The following is an 18,322-nucleotide window of genomic DNA, read 5'->3' on the forward strand; positions in this document are numbered from 1 at the left end:
AGGCACCCTATGTATATGATGGCAAAATCAAAAGCATTGTCAAGAGGCAAATGAAGGATGAGTAGCCTGGATCTTTTCTTCAAATGGGAGCCTTCAGTAACTAGAACAGTATTGTATGCCTTGTAGATTCTCAAAAAAAAAGTTTATTTTATAATATAAATATAATATAAATTATTTTAAACATACGTCCATGTTAGGCTAGAATTTTATATGTAAAAAAAAAAAATCCCCTCCAGAGAAAATAGCTTTTTATTTTCAATCATGTCAGACTGAATTAGTTCTTTTTTTCTTTCTCTTTTCCTTTATTCCACAAATTCCTTTTTATGAGACTAATTCATTTGTCCTTTCAGAGAAGTTAAAAGGGAAAAAAAAGATAGAACACAAACATTTCCAATTAGTCTACAAAACATTTGTTGAATGTATTCCATATTGTTGTCTTAGAAAAACTTTACCTGCTGGGTATGAGTATCCCATGGCATCTTCCATTTTTATTAAAGTTCTTTCTGGCTCCCTGACTAATTTATTTTAAATCCAGTCTGATTTTTCTCAGACTTCAGGCCTGGGAATCAATGCTAATTTGTCTGGCTGTTCCACACTTTCCTATAAAATTTATGTAAATGCTTTGTGTCCTTAGGAGGAAAGGCAGCAAGAGATAAGCATAAATAGAAAGAAAAGGAGTAAATATGGGATCTCCCCCAAGTACAGGGTTCCTGATTCCTTGACTACAGTGTCTATGATCTCTTACACAAATGTGTTATTTATTTGACAGCAGGGGCCTGTCTTTGACCTAAACAAATAAAGCATTCCATTCTAGTGCTGAATGTTCACAGGTACTAAATTATGTCTTACAAAAGAAATTACTGGGACACTTGGCAGGGTTGACAGTTTTCTCAGAAGCCTGCCAAGCTACATTCAAAAGAAAAGATAGCTACAATTGTTTTCAAAATGACTAAAAGTATATTTACATAAATTAGTCTCCAAACAGAATGTCATATATGTGCTTTCTATGTATCCTAATCACCAGTTATTAAAAATGGATTTCTTTGGAACGTTTCTCTGATTTTTTTTTCTTTTGTAGCACACTGAGTTATAGTATCATATTTATTTTTATCTTTTCTCTCCTAACTCTCTTTGCTTTATTTTGTTGTTGATATTATGGAAATTAAAAGTAATCTAATCTAAGAAACAGTTTTTCAAATATAATGGAAAAAGGGATTGTCATGGTGGCTAAATGATGCAGTTCCTGATATCAGGAAGACCTGAGTTCAAGTATGTTCTCAGACTTGTTCTAGCTGTGTGACTCTTAAGTCATGTAATTTTTCTGTTTGCTTCCATTTCCTTATGTATAAAATGAGAATAACAATAGCATCTACCTCCCAGTATCATCATGAGAATGAAATAAGGTAATAATTATAAAGTGCTTAGTCCAGTGTCTGGCTCATAAAATAAGCACTTCATAAATATTAGCTATTATTATTATTGCTATTAACTATATTATGGTAAGTATTGGAATAATGGTGATAAAGATAATGAACTTATTATTTCATTAGTATTGGGAAATTTTATTAATATAGGTTAAAGCAACATATACATTTAGAGCATTGCCTTGATCACTTTGAGACATTGCCTCTGAGACTAAGAGACTAGGTGACTTGCTTAGGGTAAGAGAGTCAGGAAGCGTCAAAAGTGGCAACTGAATCCAGGCTTTCCCAATTTCAAGGCTATCTCTCTGTTTTCTATGCCATAGCTGCCTAAAGTAAAATACATAGAAAGAAGAATGGAATAAAGACAATGAACTATTCTTTTTCATATTAATATCGAATTTACTTTTACAAAGATGCATTTTTAATATCAGAAAAATACCTCTCTATGGATTTTTATTTTTATTTGTGATAAGTTCCTAGTGTAGGCCCTATCAGATTATTCCTGTTTTTTAAAACCTCCAGATTCCCTCATGTATACTTTCATCAGATTAATCAATCATTATGCCAATCACTCCCAGAACAATTCAATGATTCTACATTCTCTAAAGAAGAAAATCCAAATGTGTTAGTTTGGCAGCCAACCTCCTGGCTCCAGTTTAGGTCTTCAACTTTTCTTCCTCCTCCTTCACTAACCAAATCTGCCAGCTTTAATATTCTGTTTATTGTCCCCCTGCAGAGCCATAACTAGCAATTATAGCACCTGGACAAATACCACTGACTGCTCCTCAAAAATAGCAACATGAAAGGAACCTTCAAATCAGATCATTTACCTTTGTTTCTATTAAAAACAAATCCAGTTGGTAAACTGGCAGTCTTTGCAGAGTGACCTTGGACCCCAGTACATAAGGATTCCTGGAATGAGATCACAGGACATTGTGATCTCTTGCAGGGAGGGGGGAAGAGACCTTAAGTACCAGAAGGGTGCTGCTGGGGAGATTGCTGCTATGGAAGAGAGTCAATAAAGCTCTAGGCTGAACCATGGCTTTTGGATTTCCAATTTTTGACTAATTATTCTTGCTAAATAAGTGCTAAGTCCAAGTATATTTTGCTGAGGGAGTATGCGACCTAGGTTTATTCTCTAAATTTCTGTACCCTTGCAAAAAATCACAATTACCCTGTCCTAGTTACAGCTTTCTTGAACTGACTAGGCCATGTACATTATTGTTCCCAAACTTGTTATCTTTATTTTTCCCACTTTTCTTGAAAACTTTACAATTCTTGTTTTTTTAATCCTTTCATTCATTAAAGCACAGCCCTATTTTCATGTCATCTGTGAAAATTTCCCCATCTCCTTACACTATCGTAACCTTTACTTTTCCATTAAAACATTTTTAATGCTCACTACACCTTTGACCCTTATATGTTGGCCTTCATTATTAATTTTATTGTATATATCACAAAAAAACAATTTGAGTTTAAATCTTGCCTTGAATACTGACTAACTGTGTGATCCTGGGCAAGTCACTTAACCCTGATTGCCACTTTCTTCATCTTAAAAATGAGTTAGAGCAGAAATGGCAGAACATTCCAGTGTCTTTGCCAGGAAAATCCCATATAGGGTCATAAAGATTTGGATATGATTGAACAGCAACAATTAAAATATATAATATTTTCCCACCTAGATTATAATCTCTTTGAGATCAGGGACAACATCTTTCCAAGTAATAGAATCTTTGAGTTGTAAAAGCACTGGCTCTCTGGCTTCTATGGGTTGGTAGATCTAAAAGTCTTTGGATGGGATCAGGCATCTTTTTCTTCTCCCAATATCTAACCTTTCCCATTCTATCTTTTGAGTTCAGAAAATTCTCTCCAGATCCCTGTTCCTTCTGATACATTGACTACTATGTCCTTTTGTTCTTCTGGTATCTGCTATGATTAACCAGAAAAACTCATCTCCTAGTCTTTGCCAGGATTCTTCCTTGTGACCCAACACAGAACTAATGACCATAATATATGGTACCATTAATATAGTTGACCTTCTCTAATCTACTAACAAAACTGTTCATGTTCAGTCAGACTTTATAACCTGTACTTACTTCAATATGCGTTTTTATTCACAATGTTGATTTCAGTCCTAGAACTCTGTGAGGTGCACCTTGAGTAGGGAGAAGGCACCCACCCAATGGGTAGCTATTCAATGACAGCTCCACATTGAGCATTGGTTCAACTTGGCATCCATGGATGAGTGAGCTCACCATCTGCTCCCATAAGAAATTAGATGAGTAAGTGTGCAATGATAGTATCCATGCTATTTTCCTTTACAAATAAAGAAACTGAAATCCCTAGAGGTTAAGTGATTTCCCCCCAAATTACATAGCTGGTAACTGATTTAGCACTCAGATTAGCATTCTGACTTGAAAATCTAGTACTCATTGCCCAACACAAGGTTGATGTTTGACTGATGGGAAATGTCAGAGCAAGAACTTGAGAAAATAGTTATGGTTGACAGTTCCATTAAAAATTAAAAATACATCAGATATTTTAATGGAGCTGCACATGGCAAAATCATCAGGAGAAGTTCTTGGCATCCCACAAGCCTTGTGGCTGCTCCTATTTTTGAACCCTTCTGGCTTCCTCTTCTTGTTATCTTCTTGTTCCTTAGTGGCTGATTGTCTGCCCTGTTGGCTTTCTGGAAACTGTGTTTATTTGATCCTAGAATCCTTCTTGCCAGCAGTTATACAGGTGGATAACATTTATCTAACAGGCACCAACAGGTTCTAAAATACACTTACTACATACATAAGATTCTTTCATTCTCTCTGAATTATCTTTGTTCTTGTTCTAGTTTGTGGTAGTAAGGTAGAATGTTAAGGCTATAATTAAAGAGATGAATTTCCCTTGGATACATGAGTGCACTTTATTGATGTGCAACAGAAATGAAAACAAAATTCTAAAAGCAGAAGTTATTGTGGGTAAATTGTATAAGGTATGTTTGTAAGATAGGATTGAGGTTGAAAAATAGATTATTTGATTTTGATCCAACATCCTATGTTCTGGGCAGTTTTGATAACCCATTATTTTTTTCAAGTTCTCTAACTTACAAATTCTGGGCTATACAAATAAGCTTTTGCTCTGATTTTCCAGAAAGGAATGAGAACTGTCCCTTAGAAAGGTTTGTGATGTAATGGAATATCCAAGTGAATTGTAAAGGAAATTGTCCCACACAACCTCAAATGTAGTGTTAGTCATTGCTGTAACTGTATAATGAGTAATCAATGTTTGCCTGCTGGGCCTGTAATTAAACTCCTGTTTTTAGGATTAAAGATATTAACATTTTCACACATTCTCTGCAGCCTGTATCTATATTTTGTTCCACAGCCTGAGAGGATGATTTGCAAAGCTGATTATGTTTTCACACATTGTTAAAATGTCGCTTTCTTAGTTGTTGTTTACCAACAACTACATTCTTTATTACCTGCCTCCTGATTTCAGTATGTTTTTTTCTAGACAAACCAAAGTTTAATAGAAGGGAATAGGATATTTGCATTTCTCCTCACTTGTTTATTAGGACTTGTGTTTCAGGTATGCTAATTGGACACTTGGTAAATCAACTGTGATATTCTTTGAAGGGTATAAGGCTTTTTGGGTTACCTTACTCTTAACCTGGTTTAGCTCATCTGCCAAGATGATTTACCAGGGTGTGACCGCCATATATGCTATAGCCTCTTGAACCACAGGTGAGAGTTTGGTGAAGGTGGGCAGCAAAGATAGATGAGCAGTCCCAAAAAGTGCACTGCAAGCCTTTCTCACCAGAGGTTCTAGTCCCTCTGAACACATTATACTAGATAGATGAGTTTTAGACAACTAGCTAGTATAGTAAAGAGTTAAACTTGGGTCTGAATTTGCATCCTGCTTTAGACACTATGTGACCATGGTTAAGAGAAGATAGGAGATGGAAACTCTTCTATTATTTGTTGAAGAGAGATCTCAGGAATTTGGTATAAAATAGCATCCCTTGAAATGTGATATTTGTATCCAAGTAGAATACTATGGAGACTGAATCTGAATTGAAGCACAGTATTTTCACTTTTTATTACTTTGCTTGCTTTTCTTTCTTATGTTTTTTTCCCCCGTTTTGGTCTAATTTTTCCTGTACAACATGACAAATATGGAAATATGTTTAAGAGGATTGCAGATTGCTCTTGGGGAGGGGGAAGGCCAGGGAGGAAGAAAAATTTGGATTGCAAATTCTTACAAAAATAAATGTTGAAAAAAATAAATAAAATAGAAAATAGCATCCCTAAAAGGGATGGACCCAGAAAAGAAAAAAATTGAGATCCACTATTACATTTAGAGTCTACTTGGTTTAAGGATAAATGTAGAGAGCCAACTGTTTTATTTAAATCTCTTCTGAGGTCTACTCTGAGGAAAAAATAAGAAAATGATCCTTTTTTGGGTTGAGAATGTAGAAACTGGAGTCCAGTAGTGAGATATACTTAGTATGGGCCTCAACAGAAATTCTAGTTCTTCCTCTCCTAGTTAGATTTCCACTGCCCAATTTTAGCTTTAATATATAATTAGAATGGATAGATGCCACTACTGGAATGCTATATGATCTGTCCTTGACATGCGCTATTTCCATTTTTAAAAATCCTATGATAATAATAAAGTTATTATAACTGATAGGTAGCATTTATGTTTTAGATTTATAAATACCATCTCATTTGAGTCTTACTATAATCCTGGGAGGTCTTACTGTTGTTTCCATTTTACTGAAAAAGAAACTGAGGTAGAAAGAGGTTAAGTGACTTGTCAGGGTCACCCACAGCTAGTAAATGTTTCAGGTCACATTTGAACTTAGTTATTCTTGATTCTAGATAAAAATACATATCAAAATAGGAGCTATCATGAAGTTGGGAACGATTCTAAATTATCTTTTCAAGTTATAATGATGAACCCAAATTTACAAAATGAAATTTAAGAGGGATAAATGTAAAATCTTACCCTTGAGTTTAAAGTAAGATATCCTACTTTAGAATGGAAGAGGAAGGAATAAAGAATAGTTCATATACAAACAGCAGAACTTTTGATAGATCGAAAGATTAGGAACCAATAGTGTACTATGGCAACTGAGCAAGCTGACATGATCTGGGGCTGAATTAATGGAGGAATGGGGTGTGTACAGGTCCCTTTGTATTATTGGTCAGACCACATCTGGAATAATTTGTCTAGTGCTTGGCACCACATTTTGGACAGTCCATTAAGAAACAGGAGGAAACCTAGAGCAGAGATACAGAATGATGAGAGGATTGGAAATTGTGCCATGTGACAATCAGATGAAGGAAATGAAAGTATTTAGCATGGGTTTAGGAAGGAAATGATATTTACTTTCAGCCATTTGTGGAGCTGTTATATGGAGGAAAGTTGAAACATGTATTGCTTAGCTCTAGGAGTATGAGTGGAAGGTGAAGAGGGGCAAATTTCAGCTTGATGATTAGGAAAACAACTTCCTAACAATTATAAGTATCTGTAGAATTCATTGTCTCCAGAGGTAAAATGGATTGTCACTTGGTGTCTTTGAGGAAAGTGTTAAAGGGCAGCTGGGTGGTGCAGAGGAAAGAGCACAGGGCTTAGAGAATCAGCAAGATTTGCTCTTCAAGACTCTCTCCATCACTGAATAATTAATTGAAGGAGGAAGCTCAGCTCAATTGTCATTTTTCACTCTGCATTACTCTGCGGCGTCTCTAATACTGTTGTTGAGTCATTCAATAGCATATGATGCTTTGCGACCCTGTGAACGATTGCATGCTTATCCATGTTTTGGGGGGATGTTGGAGTTTGTCACTTGGTGTCTTTGAGGAAAGTGTTAAAGGGCAACTGGGTGGTGCAGAGGAAAGAGCACAGGGCTCTTATATTTTGTATTTTTTTTTCCTTTGGCAAAGATAGGTGGATAATTTGCCATTTCCTTCTCTAGTAGATAAAGACAAACAAAAGTTACTTCTCTTGTCCAAGATCACATAACTGGTAAGTATCTGAGGCCAGATTTGAACTCAGTTTTCCTAACTCTATCCATAGTGCTCTATACTGAGCCATTTAGCTGTCTATTCTCCATCTCTGTGCCCTCTGAATTACAGAATATTCCCTTGTCTGACAAACATATTTTCAGGTATTGCCTTTCGTGAGTGATTGTTGTATTTTTTCTCTGTAGTTTAATGATCAAGTTTCTAAAGTCTATCATCAGAGCTGACACTAGCTTAGAAAACATCCCAGCATTGTGACCTGCCATGAAAAATTAAAATTAGAGGACAAATTAAGATAATGAGTTCAAGGTAATCTCTTAGAACTCTAAGGGAAAGCATTGTCCATAATAGAAGATGTCTTGCTTAGAAGACTACCTTTATGTGTCTGTTTCCATCATTCATAGTACAGATTCCTTAGGCTGCAAATCTCATATATTTTAGTACCGAAAGGGATCTTGATATAGTAAATAGTCATATGGCTTTGAAAACAGAAGTCAGAAAGATCTGGATGTGATTTCTTCCTCTGATATCTAAAATTTGGTTGATCCTGGGCAAATCACTTAACCCATTAATGCCCCAAGAATTTTTTTTAAATATGAAGTTACAGAGAAGTTTCCAGACTGGGGATTCCCTACAATGTTGACATCACAGATTTGAACAAAAGAAAATATTTAATAGTTGATTTATTGACTAAAATCTTCCTTTTTTTCCATGGCCTTAATGTAAACTAAAGTTTCCATCTTCCTGGTTTCAAATCAGAAGGCCTTATAAATCATGTGATAAGTCATGTCCGGAAATTCTATTTCTTTTTATTTTTTTGGGAAAAAAAGTTTTGCTGTTTTCAATTAAGAAAAAAATGATTTTCTTTCCCACTTTTTCTCTACTACTGAATAAAAATAAAGAGAAACAAATATGCATAAACAAGCAAAATCATGTTAAAAACAAAACCAAAAACAATTCTTATTCTGTATCCTGACTTCTTTACCTCCCATCAAAACACAATTACTATATATTGTACTTGGACTAGGAAAGTCTAAAGGCAAAAGAAAAAGGGGATGGCAGAGAATGAGATAGACTGATAATATTACGGAAAAAAATGCACATAGACTTAGAGTGGGTCATAAAGAATCAGATGCTACTGAAACACTGAACAATGAAAATTCTTCATTTATTACTATAGTGTAATAATATGAAAGTTATTGCAAATTACAATGTAGTATTTCCTTTTATCTAGTTTAATTCATATTGAGTTTGGTATCCTTTTTTTAAAAACTTTATTATTGTATTTTACCTTTTACTCCTATCCAATCCAATCCCAATAAACATTTCTTAAGTGCTTACAATATGCCTGCCACTTTACTGAGTGCTGGGTATACAATTAATAAAAGAACAGTTCCTACACTCAAGGAGTTTATACTCTAATGAATCTAATAAATAATAATAATTATGATTAGGGGTAGCAACTGAACCTATGACTTCAATAGTATAGGTATAACAATCCTAGGTTAAGAAATTCCTACCAATACAGACCAACACATTTTTCTTAAATTTTTGTCCTTAAAAAGTTGACCAGAACACTAAGCAGTTGAGTGATATGCTGAGGCTCACAACTAATATGTGTCCCATAAGTCTTCCTAATGAGGAGACTGCCTTTCCACCTACTACACCACACATCCTTTCTCAATCCTCCATTCCCCTTTAGGAAAAAAAAAATCAAACATTCTTTTGTAGGTTGAATATTTTGGTAAGTTTAAAAGAAAATTAGGTGTTGGTTCAAATGCAGGCTTCGCTACATACTAGTTGTGTCAGTTTCTACAGATCTCACTTTCTTCATCTTTTGAATAAGGAGGGATTGGACTGGATGAATGTCTATGGTTTCTTCAGTCCCTAAATCTTTTTATTAAGTGCTTATTTTTACAGTGCTGGTTAGATGTTGGAATCCTAGTGTTAACTCAACTTGAAACAAGGTGATAACTCAAGGGAGATGTTAGAATCCTAGTGTTAACTCAATATAATTGATACAATGCTTGTGTATTTTGGAAAAAAAATTAAGGAAGATCAGTATAGAGAGAATTCAGAACAGATTTATTATCCCATATCAGTGTATGAGCAAATTTCTAAGGCTGCAATAAAAGCTTGGAATTTTCTCCCTGGACAGAAAGATGGAAATAAACCCTTCACAAAAATGGAGTAAGGTCCCAATGAACTTTTGCTGATTTGGTGGGACATTTGCAAACAGCTGTAATAAGAACCATTGGAGATAATGCTGCCACAGAAATAATGACCTGACATCTGGCTAAGGAAAATGCCAATGAGATTTGCAAAAGAATTATATGGGGACTATATAGAGATGCTCCTTTAGAGGAGATCATAAGATGCTCTGCCACAGTGGGCACAAATGCTTATTATGCCCAAACTATGATGAACATGGAAAGACAAGGTCCTTCTTGGCAAAGGAATTCTAGAGAAACTCTCTCGATGTTTTCAGTATGGAATAGTTGGACATTTGAGAGCTCATTGTAGATATGGAGATAGAGTGAGAAGACAGGGTGAGAGAAAACCCAAAACCCTATGTCCAAAATGTAACCGAGGCTTTCATTGGGCCTCTGAATGTAGATTGACTCAGGGAAATGAGAGGCAGTTCCAAAGTATCAATCAAAAGATAGGTTAGATAGGTTAACTGCTTGGTTTCAAGAGCTCTTGCAGCTTTATACTTTGCTTCTGCCTCTGCTTTCTTCAGCCTCCAGAGCCAACATGAAGTTGAATCTGTCTTGCCTCCGAAGAGCTCTTGCAGCTTTGTCCTTTGCTTCTGCCTCTGCTTTCTTCAGCCTCCAATTCAGCTCCACTCTCCATGTAATCCAGCTGAATTCTCTCGACTGGGCTAAATGACTCTTCTGAGAGAATGGGATTATGGGTTTTATCCCAGAGTGCTCTCTGGCCCTAAGAGCTTCAAGGGAGGTGTGAATTCAGATATCTCATACTAAACCCTGAAGTCTTCCAAATGTGTGAACTCCAATGAGTAAAGGTGTGAACACAAGCATTGTATCAATTACATTGCTTTAACACAGGATTCTAACATCTCCCTTGAGTTATCACCTTGTTTCAAGTTGAGTTAACACTAGGATTCCAACAGTTAGACATTCTACCTTTTTAAGAAATCCCAATTACTTTTTGTAGCTTACTTTTGAGTCAGGGACTAAGGCAAGTACCTCAAATGGTTTATCTGGCATTCATCATAACATTTGTGGCAGAAGTCCGAGTAAGACCAGCACTTAGCACGTAGTTGACCCTTAATAAATGCTTATTGTGATATACCCTACTGACATAAACTAACCACTGGCCATGCTTTTCAATGAAAGAAATCAACAAGTAAATCCATCAACAATTTAAAAATTTAGTAAACTTTGTGTCAGACACTGAGCTAAGAACAGCTTACAAAGACTAAAACAAAACAAACAAACATATAAAAAGTAAACCAAAAAATCAAGTCTTAGTTATCAACATTCTGTTAAGAACAACTGTCATCTAATAGGGAAGTGGCATTCAAGATGAACTTAAAAAATACTTTCCTTCCTATGAAGTGAAAGTAGAAGGGAAGCTCATTTTAGACAAAGAGTCAGTTTATGTAAAGAGCAGAGGAAGAAATGCAATGTTCTGTGTATACTGGCAATAGCAAACTAGTGAGATTTCTTGGACTTCACAAACCACTTTTTTATTATTTTTATTTTTTATTTATTTATTTATTTTTTAGCATTAGTGGCTTTTAAAAAAAATAACAAAATGAAAATCCCAACAATAGTTATATACTAGAGGAGACAAGAAAAAAATTGATCAAATTTTATTTAGAGAAATAATATTAACAGGTAGCTTGAACAGTATGTCACAGTCTTCCATGTGTGGGAAGCTGTTCCTATTTATTTCATTAGAATCTCAAGGAGTTAATGGAGAAAAGAAAGTACAGAAGTGATCATAAGACCTTAAAAATAATCAAATTTGAATGTAAGTAAATAGGAAAAGAAAAGAAAGTTCTGTCCCACTGAATTTAGAAAGAGAGTAGGGACAGTGTGGAGGAGGGTTATAATGACTATGAAGGGGCATTCCTTGTTCTCATTCAGCAGTGAATATGCATTAGAGGCTGATCTCTTTATACAAACACGTGTGATTTTTTTTTTTTGCTTAAACCCTTTTTTTTGTTCGCCTACATGCAACTTCTGTTGATGACACTTGATTTAACCTTTGACATTTTAAATTCGCCAATTGTGAAATGGAGCTAATAATAATACTTAATTTTTTTCTCCCATGAGACCTTGGATGCTTATGAATGGTGGGTGATAACAGGAACAGTTAAAATATTTTCGCTTAAAATGTTAAGACAAAGTTTCTGAAAATAACAGTCTATATGGAGTTTATTCCCATTTTGATCACTGTTTTCCAGAATGGTCTATCTAGTCCAACAGAAATCAAGTAAATGTTGATTTGCTTTCCCAATTTTTATAATTGTATTTGTAATAAAAATTTTCTGAACCTATTTGCAAATGTGAAGAAAAGACTCATCTTCAAGTTGCATAATTTAAAAATCATCTTCTGGACAGATTTGATTTTTATACCTTTATAAGTTCATGTACTGTGCCCATTTTTTATGATTTGGTATATCACTGAAGCTTTTTGTATAGCTAAAACTCAGGATTTCATATTATATTGCAAGAAATTATTGAGAAGCACAATTTAGCAGCCATTAAGAGAGAAAACTGTGATTTAGAGTGATAGATTTTGGGTTCAGGTTGTACTCTGTCATTTAATCCCTGTGTTACTTTGGGAAAATTGCTTAACATCTCTGTACTATTTCCTTATAACTAAAATGAAAGGGTTAGTGGTGATTTCACCTTACCTTACGTTGATTCTATGATCTCTGAATGATCTTATCATCATATCAACACAAAAATCTGATAGCTTCACTGTTTCCTTTTAAATTTGTGAATATTTGCATAGCCATATTCTTATCTCTCTAGGAGAGATCATTTTTGATCACATGGGACCTAAGGATCCAGCATTATTTTTGGGACTCAGCCTATTCAAAGTTCACAATTGCCAAGATTTTGTGCTCATAGACCTTAAAGAACAACAAATACAGCCGTCAAAAAAACACATTTAGTAGACTTTACATATTTGATTTGGCAGTGCTTATGTTTAATGTTTGGAGCAGGATTGGGGGAGAAAGACAGAAAGACAGAGACAAAGAGGGACAGCAGGGACAGGCAGAAAGACAGACAGAAAAAAAAAGAGAGATGAAAATAAATAGAGAAAGATACAGAGAAGCAGAAATACAGAGACTGGAGGACAAAGACAGAGACAAAGATTGAGACAGACTGATGAATAATATATGAGATCTTAAGGGAGCGCAGAAGAGCTCATTTTTAGGATTAATTTGCTTTTTTCTGATTCTCCCCCTGCACTTATTTTTTGTATTAGTCTCATTTTCCCACTCTTAGCCCTAACACTTTGTATAATATTAAGAAATAACCTTTGGAGAATAAGTGACAGGAATCAAGCTAAGCATCCTGTATTTATTAAGCAGAATTAAATGGGAAAACAAAAATAATATTCTATGAAATGGCTCCCTCTACTGGTTATTTATATGAAGAAAAGCAATTTTTTTTTTTTTTTTCCTGTTGTTGGGTGAGATAAGAAGGAATGGTAAAACTGGGTAGTGGAAGCTACCGTATATTTGCAGACAATCTGCTATTCTTCACAGTGGTTGTACAATCAGTCTGCACAGTGACTTAGTGCCAAAGTTATGTTAGGAAAAGAATATGTAGTCTTTCCTAATGGCTTTGTGAATTGAAATGATTATTTTTTTGAAACTGAAGTTGGGAATGTATAGTCTGTCAAAGCAGAATCCTTTTGTAGAATATAAATACTTCCAATAAAATGTAAGTCGTTTCAGGACAGGATTCATTTCATGTTACCATCCAGATTTCTAAGTATTTTTTGGCAAATCTGATATTTATAATTTTCATTTGGAAATATAGATGCATAGGATTTTTATTATATCCATGATCATTTTAAAAACTTTTTTTTTTGGTGATGTGGATAGTAAGGGGAGAATATTTGTATTTTTTGTCCCTTGTGCCTTCTTCTCAAACACTGATCACATGTTCTGACGTGAGATCTGTAATGTTCTTCTCTAAAACGTAAATGTTCTCTGAGAGCAGGTTTCTTGGGGGCTTCTGGAGGCAGCCTTCATTTCAGTTCTGAATAATAATCACCTCAAATGCAGCCAGTTGTTAAAAGCTCAGATCCTTTATTGTTTCCGTCAAAATTTTATCTCCTTCACTTGGGGCTCAGCTAGTTTTCTGGAGGCCTTCCGGATCTTGGTTTCAGTGTTCTCTGCAGGACAGCCTGCCATCACTTCTCTGTCTTCCTTCTTTCTGCCTGGCTTGTGAATCTCGACTGAATCCAGGCTCTGAATCTCCCAAAGTGCCTCCTGGTTGAGGCTCCTAGCTTATATATGCTCTCTTAAAGGTGTGAACTCTAATAAGTACTAAGTATAACTAGAGAACTGTTAAGCACCCTGCTAAACAACCATTGTCTTTATCAATTCTACTGACTTAGCACCTTGTAAGAATTCTAACAGAGATCTTCATTTTTCAGTGTCATAAAGAAATAGAATAGTTTTTATGAAGATGGTAGTACATATAAGAAGAGAGAATTCAATCCTATTGTAATGAATTACAGCATCTTTTGGAGAAAGGCTTGAGAGGTAACTTTACTTGGTGGATAGAATGGTGGAAGAGAATTCAGGAACACTATTGTGGTATGGGGAAAGGAGGTTCAATTTGGAGTCAGAGAACTTGAGTTCAAATCTTTCTTTGTACCATTCATTTTCTTTCTCTGGGCTTCATTCTTCTTATTTGTAAAAAGGAGGGGTTGAATTAGAGAGACTTGGGTTTTCCTTCTACCTCTAAACATATAAACTTGGTTTTAAATTGATATTAATATAGATCTATAGCTTGAAGAGACACTAGATGTTTTGAAAACTTCTTTTTAAAGATGAGAAAACTAAGGAATAAGCAAGGGATCATCTTTACTGGAAATCTTTTTTTTTTAATCTCTCAGGAGACTTCAGATTATTCTAGCAAGCCTTCACATTTATTTGATTGATCTTTATTACTGGCCTGAAAAACCTGATCTTTGGGGGAATGATGTGCCTCAGGTTCTTAAAAACACAAATTCAATTAAATATTTTCTTCTTTCCTCAGGTCATAGAAACACTGTCAAGACTTTCTCGTACACCTATTGCATTAGCCACAGGAATTAGGTAAGATTTATTGTTATGGTGGTCATATGTCATATTACAGATGCATTGTTTTTAGTTCATTGAGTATGCAGTAGCCGGTTCTTCTTTCTTATGGTCAACAATTATAAACTATTTTAAAAACAAAAACCATAAATATTTAAGTTGGCAAAAATATGTTTCCAATTTTTGGTCATTTATAAGCAAGATTTCAAAACCTTTATATTGTTAGTCTATGAAACACTTGACTTTGGTGCCTCAAATGCAGAATCTAGGATTGTTCTGTAAACTACTGACTATCTACTATTCAAAATTAATAACTATAGAAGATTTTTAGTAGTAAGAACACTAGATTTGAAATTAGAGAATTCAAATCTTTAATAGCTATGTGACAATAAGCAAATCACTTAGTCCAGGGTTTCTTAACTTTTTTGTTTCACAGCCCCCATTTGGACTGTGGGGAAACCTATAGACTCTCAGAATAATTTCTTTAAATTCATAAATACCATTACAAAAGAAACTAATTATATTGCAATGAAATTATCAAAAAAATTGAGATATTCACAGACTCTGTTAAGAATTCTTGACATTTCTATGGGTAAAAGATTTTTCATATTATGATAGAATAATTATAAAGTATTGGAATAGTGCCTGGCACATAGGAGGCAAAATCTTACATTTGTACCTCTCCCTTCAACTTCTTTCTTCATTTGTAATATGAGAGGCTTAAATTAGATAACATCCCTTGTACCTATCAACTTTATATCTCAGCTCCTATGATCTTCCTCTATTCATCTTGATGGATTCTGGTATCATTTAAAAATAAACTCAAACATATTCTAAGAGCTTACTATAGTCGAATATAATAGCTATTAAGTGTGCTGTAGTGTAATTAACTTTGTTAGAATCCATTTAAAGACTATACCCACGTACATATATGTATGTACATAAATATACATGCTTACATGTATATGCATATAAATAAGTGCATTACATATACACGTATATATAAATGCAATGTATATACATCACATACACAGGTACATCTAATATTTATTTCATAAATATGTATCTTGAACTTACTCCTTTCAACATCCCAGGAATAAGTGAGCTTTCAATTTAATTTAAATATATATCTCCAATTGTTAAAAAATTGAAATAGAACAAACAAAAAACTGAACATGTATTAAATAGGAAAGAACTATCAAAAGAACTCTCTTTGTAGATGGGACTTTCATCAAGTGATCATTTTAATAGTATGAATATATATTTTATTAAGATGAGTAAATGGCACAATAATAGAGTGCCAGGACTGATGTTGGAAAAAAAATCTTATTCCTGCATTCAAATCTGGCCTCAGACAAGCTATGTAACCTTGGATGACACTCTTCCTTCAATTTCTTCAACTATGAAATGAACTGGAGAAGGAAATGGTAAACCACTCCAGTATCTTTGCCAAAATAACCCAGTTCAGATCACAAAGAGTTAAACATGACTGGGACAACTAAACAACAAATACTGTATTAAAATGTAAGAACCAATAACTCTTAGCAGAGTAATGTTGGATTAGTTAGTAAGGACACCTGGATCTTGGACCTGTTTCTAGCTAGTTATGATTCATTTATCTAGGCCTTAGTTTCAAAGTTGTAAAATATAAGGATCAGACAAGATGGTTTCTTAGGCCTCTTTAGTCTACAATTCAATGAATCTTTTTCCTGTCTAAGATGAATGCTACAGATTCAGTAACAATAAAGTAAAATTAAAATACACGTTATTATAACTGATTTCAGTTAGCATACAAAAAGCAGCAACCATATATAAAAGATATGGTTTTTTTTTTGTCTATTCTTTGTGTATGTGTGTAAGTAGCTTTACATGTAGGTAAGTAAATTATGTTCTCCTCTAACATGCTCTGAAGTTTAAATCCCATTATTCTACACTGATTATTTTAACTATATTGGGATTTTCTTGAAACATATTCTTTAAAAGTCAAGGAACTCAGAAAAAGTAAAACCACTGAAAAGCCTGGAGGAGAGATAATGACATAAGACCTTATGTCAGAGAGGCGGGGAACTGATTTGGATATACATTTATATTTTTTGCTGAATTTTTTTTATTTTAGGAGGGGTTCAATGGCAAGAAGTGAGGGCAGTGTGTGTAAGAAATGTAAAGACAAAAGATCTCATTAAAACATAATTTTTTGAAATTTCAAGAAACATAGCAGTACTAGCTGGTATTTCCTGAATTAGGAAATGCCGGCAAATAATTAGAGGGAGATTCCATATATATGTGACAGAATAGAAAGAATACTGGGTGTAGAGTGAGGAATCTGGCTCCTGGTCCCAGATTCCCAACTTCCTGTCTGGGTGACCTTTGACTCAAGTCACTTTGCCTGTTAGGACTTCTAGTTTTTCTGGCCTCAGATTGAGAAGTTTGAACCAAATGTTTTCCTAGATCCATTTCAACTTTCAAACTGGTATTCTATGATCCTAAGCAATTGATGCTATTGCAGATAAAGTTGGGGATAGAAATCTTAAGTTCATTTAGGGGAGGAACTGTCACCTGTGAGAAATGTTTAAATTGAATCTTAATTCATGAGGCATAGTGGCTAGAATAATGGACTTCATATCCTGCTTCAGTCACTTACCAGTAATGTGATTTGAGGCAAATCATTTAGCCTCTAACTCAGTTTCCTCATCTGTAAAATGAGAAAAATAATGGTACCTGCCTCCTAGGACTGTAGTGAGCATCAAATGAGATAATAGTTTGTTAAAGTACTTTAGAAACCCTTATGTGTTGTATGAATACTAGCTATTATTATTATTATTCATAATACTACTAATGATGCTTGGGTAGAGTCTGTGGATATCTTAAGGAAAATTGTATATATGTTAGAAGCAACTAGTTGGCAGTAGTCATTGTAGGCACTTTGGGGCATGCCTGAGGGAATATTTGCCACAGTAATAGAATTTGACTTACATAGTAACAGCACACATTGTATATTTTGTTAAAAATATGTCTCATCTGGTTTTCTTCCATTTACACTTCTTTTTTTTTTTTCTCAGACCATTCCCTACTGAAGAAAGTGTCAACGATGAAGAAATCTACAAAAGCCTTCCTGACTTAATAGAGTATGTTGAAATTTAACCAAAATGAGGAATTCAGCCTTCTTTGTACTCACTGTTGATTTCCTTTTTAAAATGCTTTCTGATTGAGGGTAGGATGACTTTATTATTTATAGCTTATAGAGCTGAACAGAACAGGGTCAATTATAAATGATTAAGAAACATCGAATGCCAGTCAATTAATTCAGACATATTGCATGGCTCCTGTGTGCTCAGAACTATGTTAGCTTCCATGGGTGAAACAGGAAGAACAAAAATCTATGTGAAATTTATCCCCAATGTGTAATATTCTTCTCTAAAATGTAATCTTCTCTTGTTGGGGTTTTCTTGTGGTCTCTGGAGGCAGCCTTCATTTCAGTTCAGTAATCACCCTAAATGGAGGCAGGGGTTAAAGTCCAAATGCTTTATTGTCTCTTTCAAATTCTTATCTCCTTCACTTGGGGCTGGGCTAGTTTTCTT

At 34.5% G+C, this 18,322-nt stretch overlaps 1 protein-coding gene across 2 annotated transcripts in view; it reads left to right on the plus strand.

Moving 5' to 3' along the window:
* VAV3 (vav guanine nucleotide exchange factor 3) overlaps positions 1-18,322 on the plus strand; it is a 451,154-nt gene that overhangs the window by 182,990 nt on the left and 249,842 nt on the right. For both annotated transcript variants that reach the window (XM_051993189.1, XM_051993190.1), the window contains exons 3-4: positions 14,704-14,762; positions 17,804-17,869. In XM_051993189.1, the coding sequence (XP_051849149.1) occupies positions 14,704-14,762; positions 17,804-17,869 (125 nt within the window). The remainder of the gene's footprint in view (positions 1-14,703; positions 14,763-17,803; positions 17,870-18,322) is intronic.

This window comes from Antechinus flavipes, chromosome 4 (genome assembly GCF_016432865.1).
Source record: "Antechinus flavipes isolate AdamAnt ecotype Samford, QLD, Australia chromosome 4, AdamAnt_v2, whole genome shotgun sequence".
Taxonomy (NCBI): domain Eukaryota; kingdom Metazoa; phylum Chordata; class Mammalia; order Dasyuromorphia; family Dasyuridae; genus Antechinus; species Antechinus flavipes.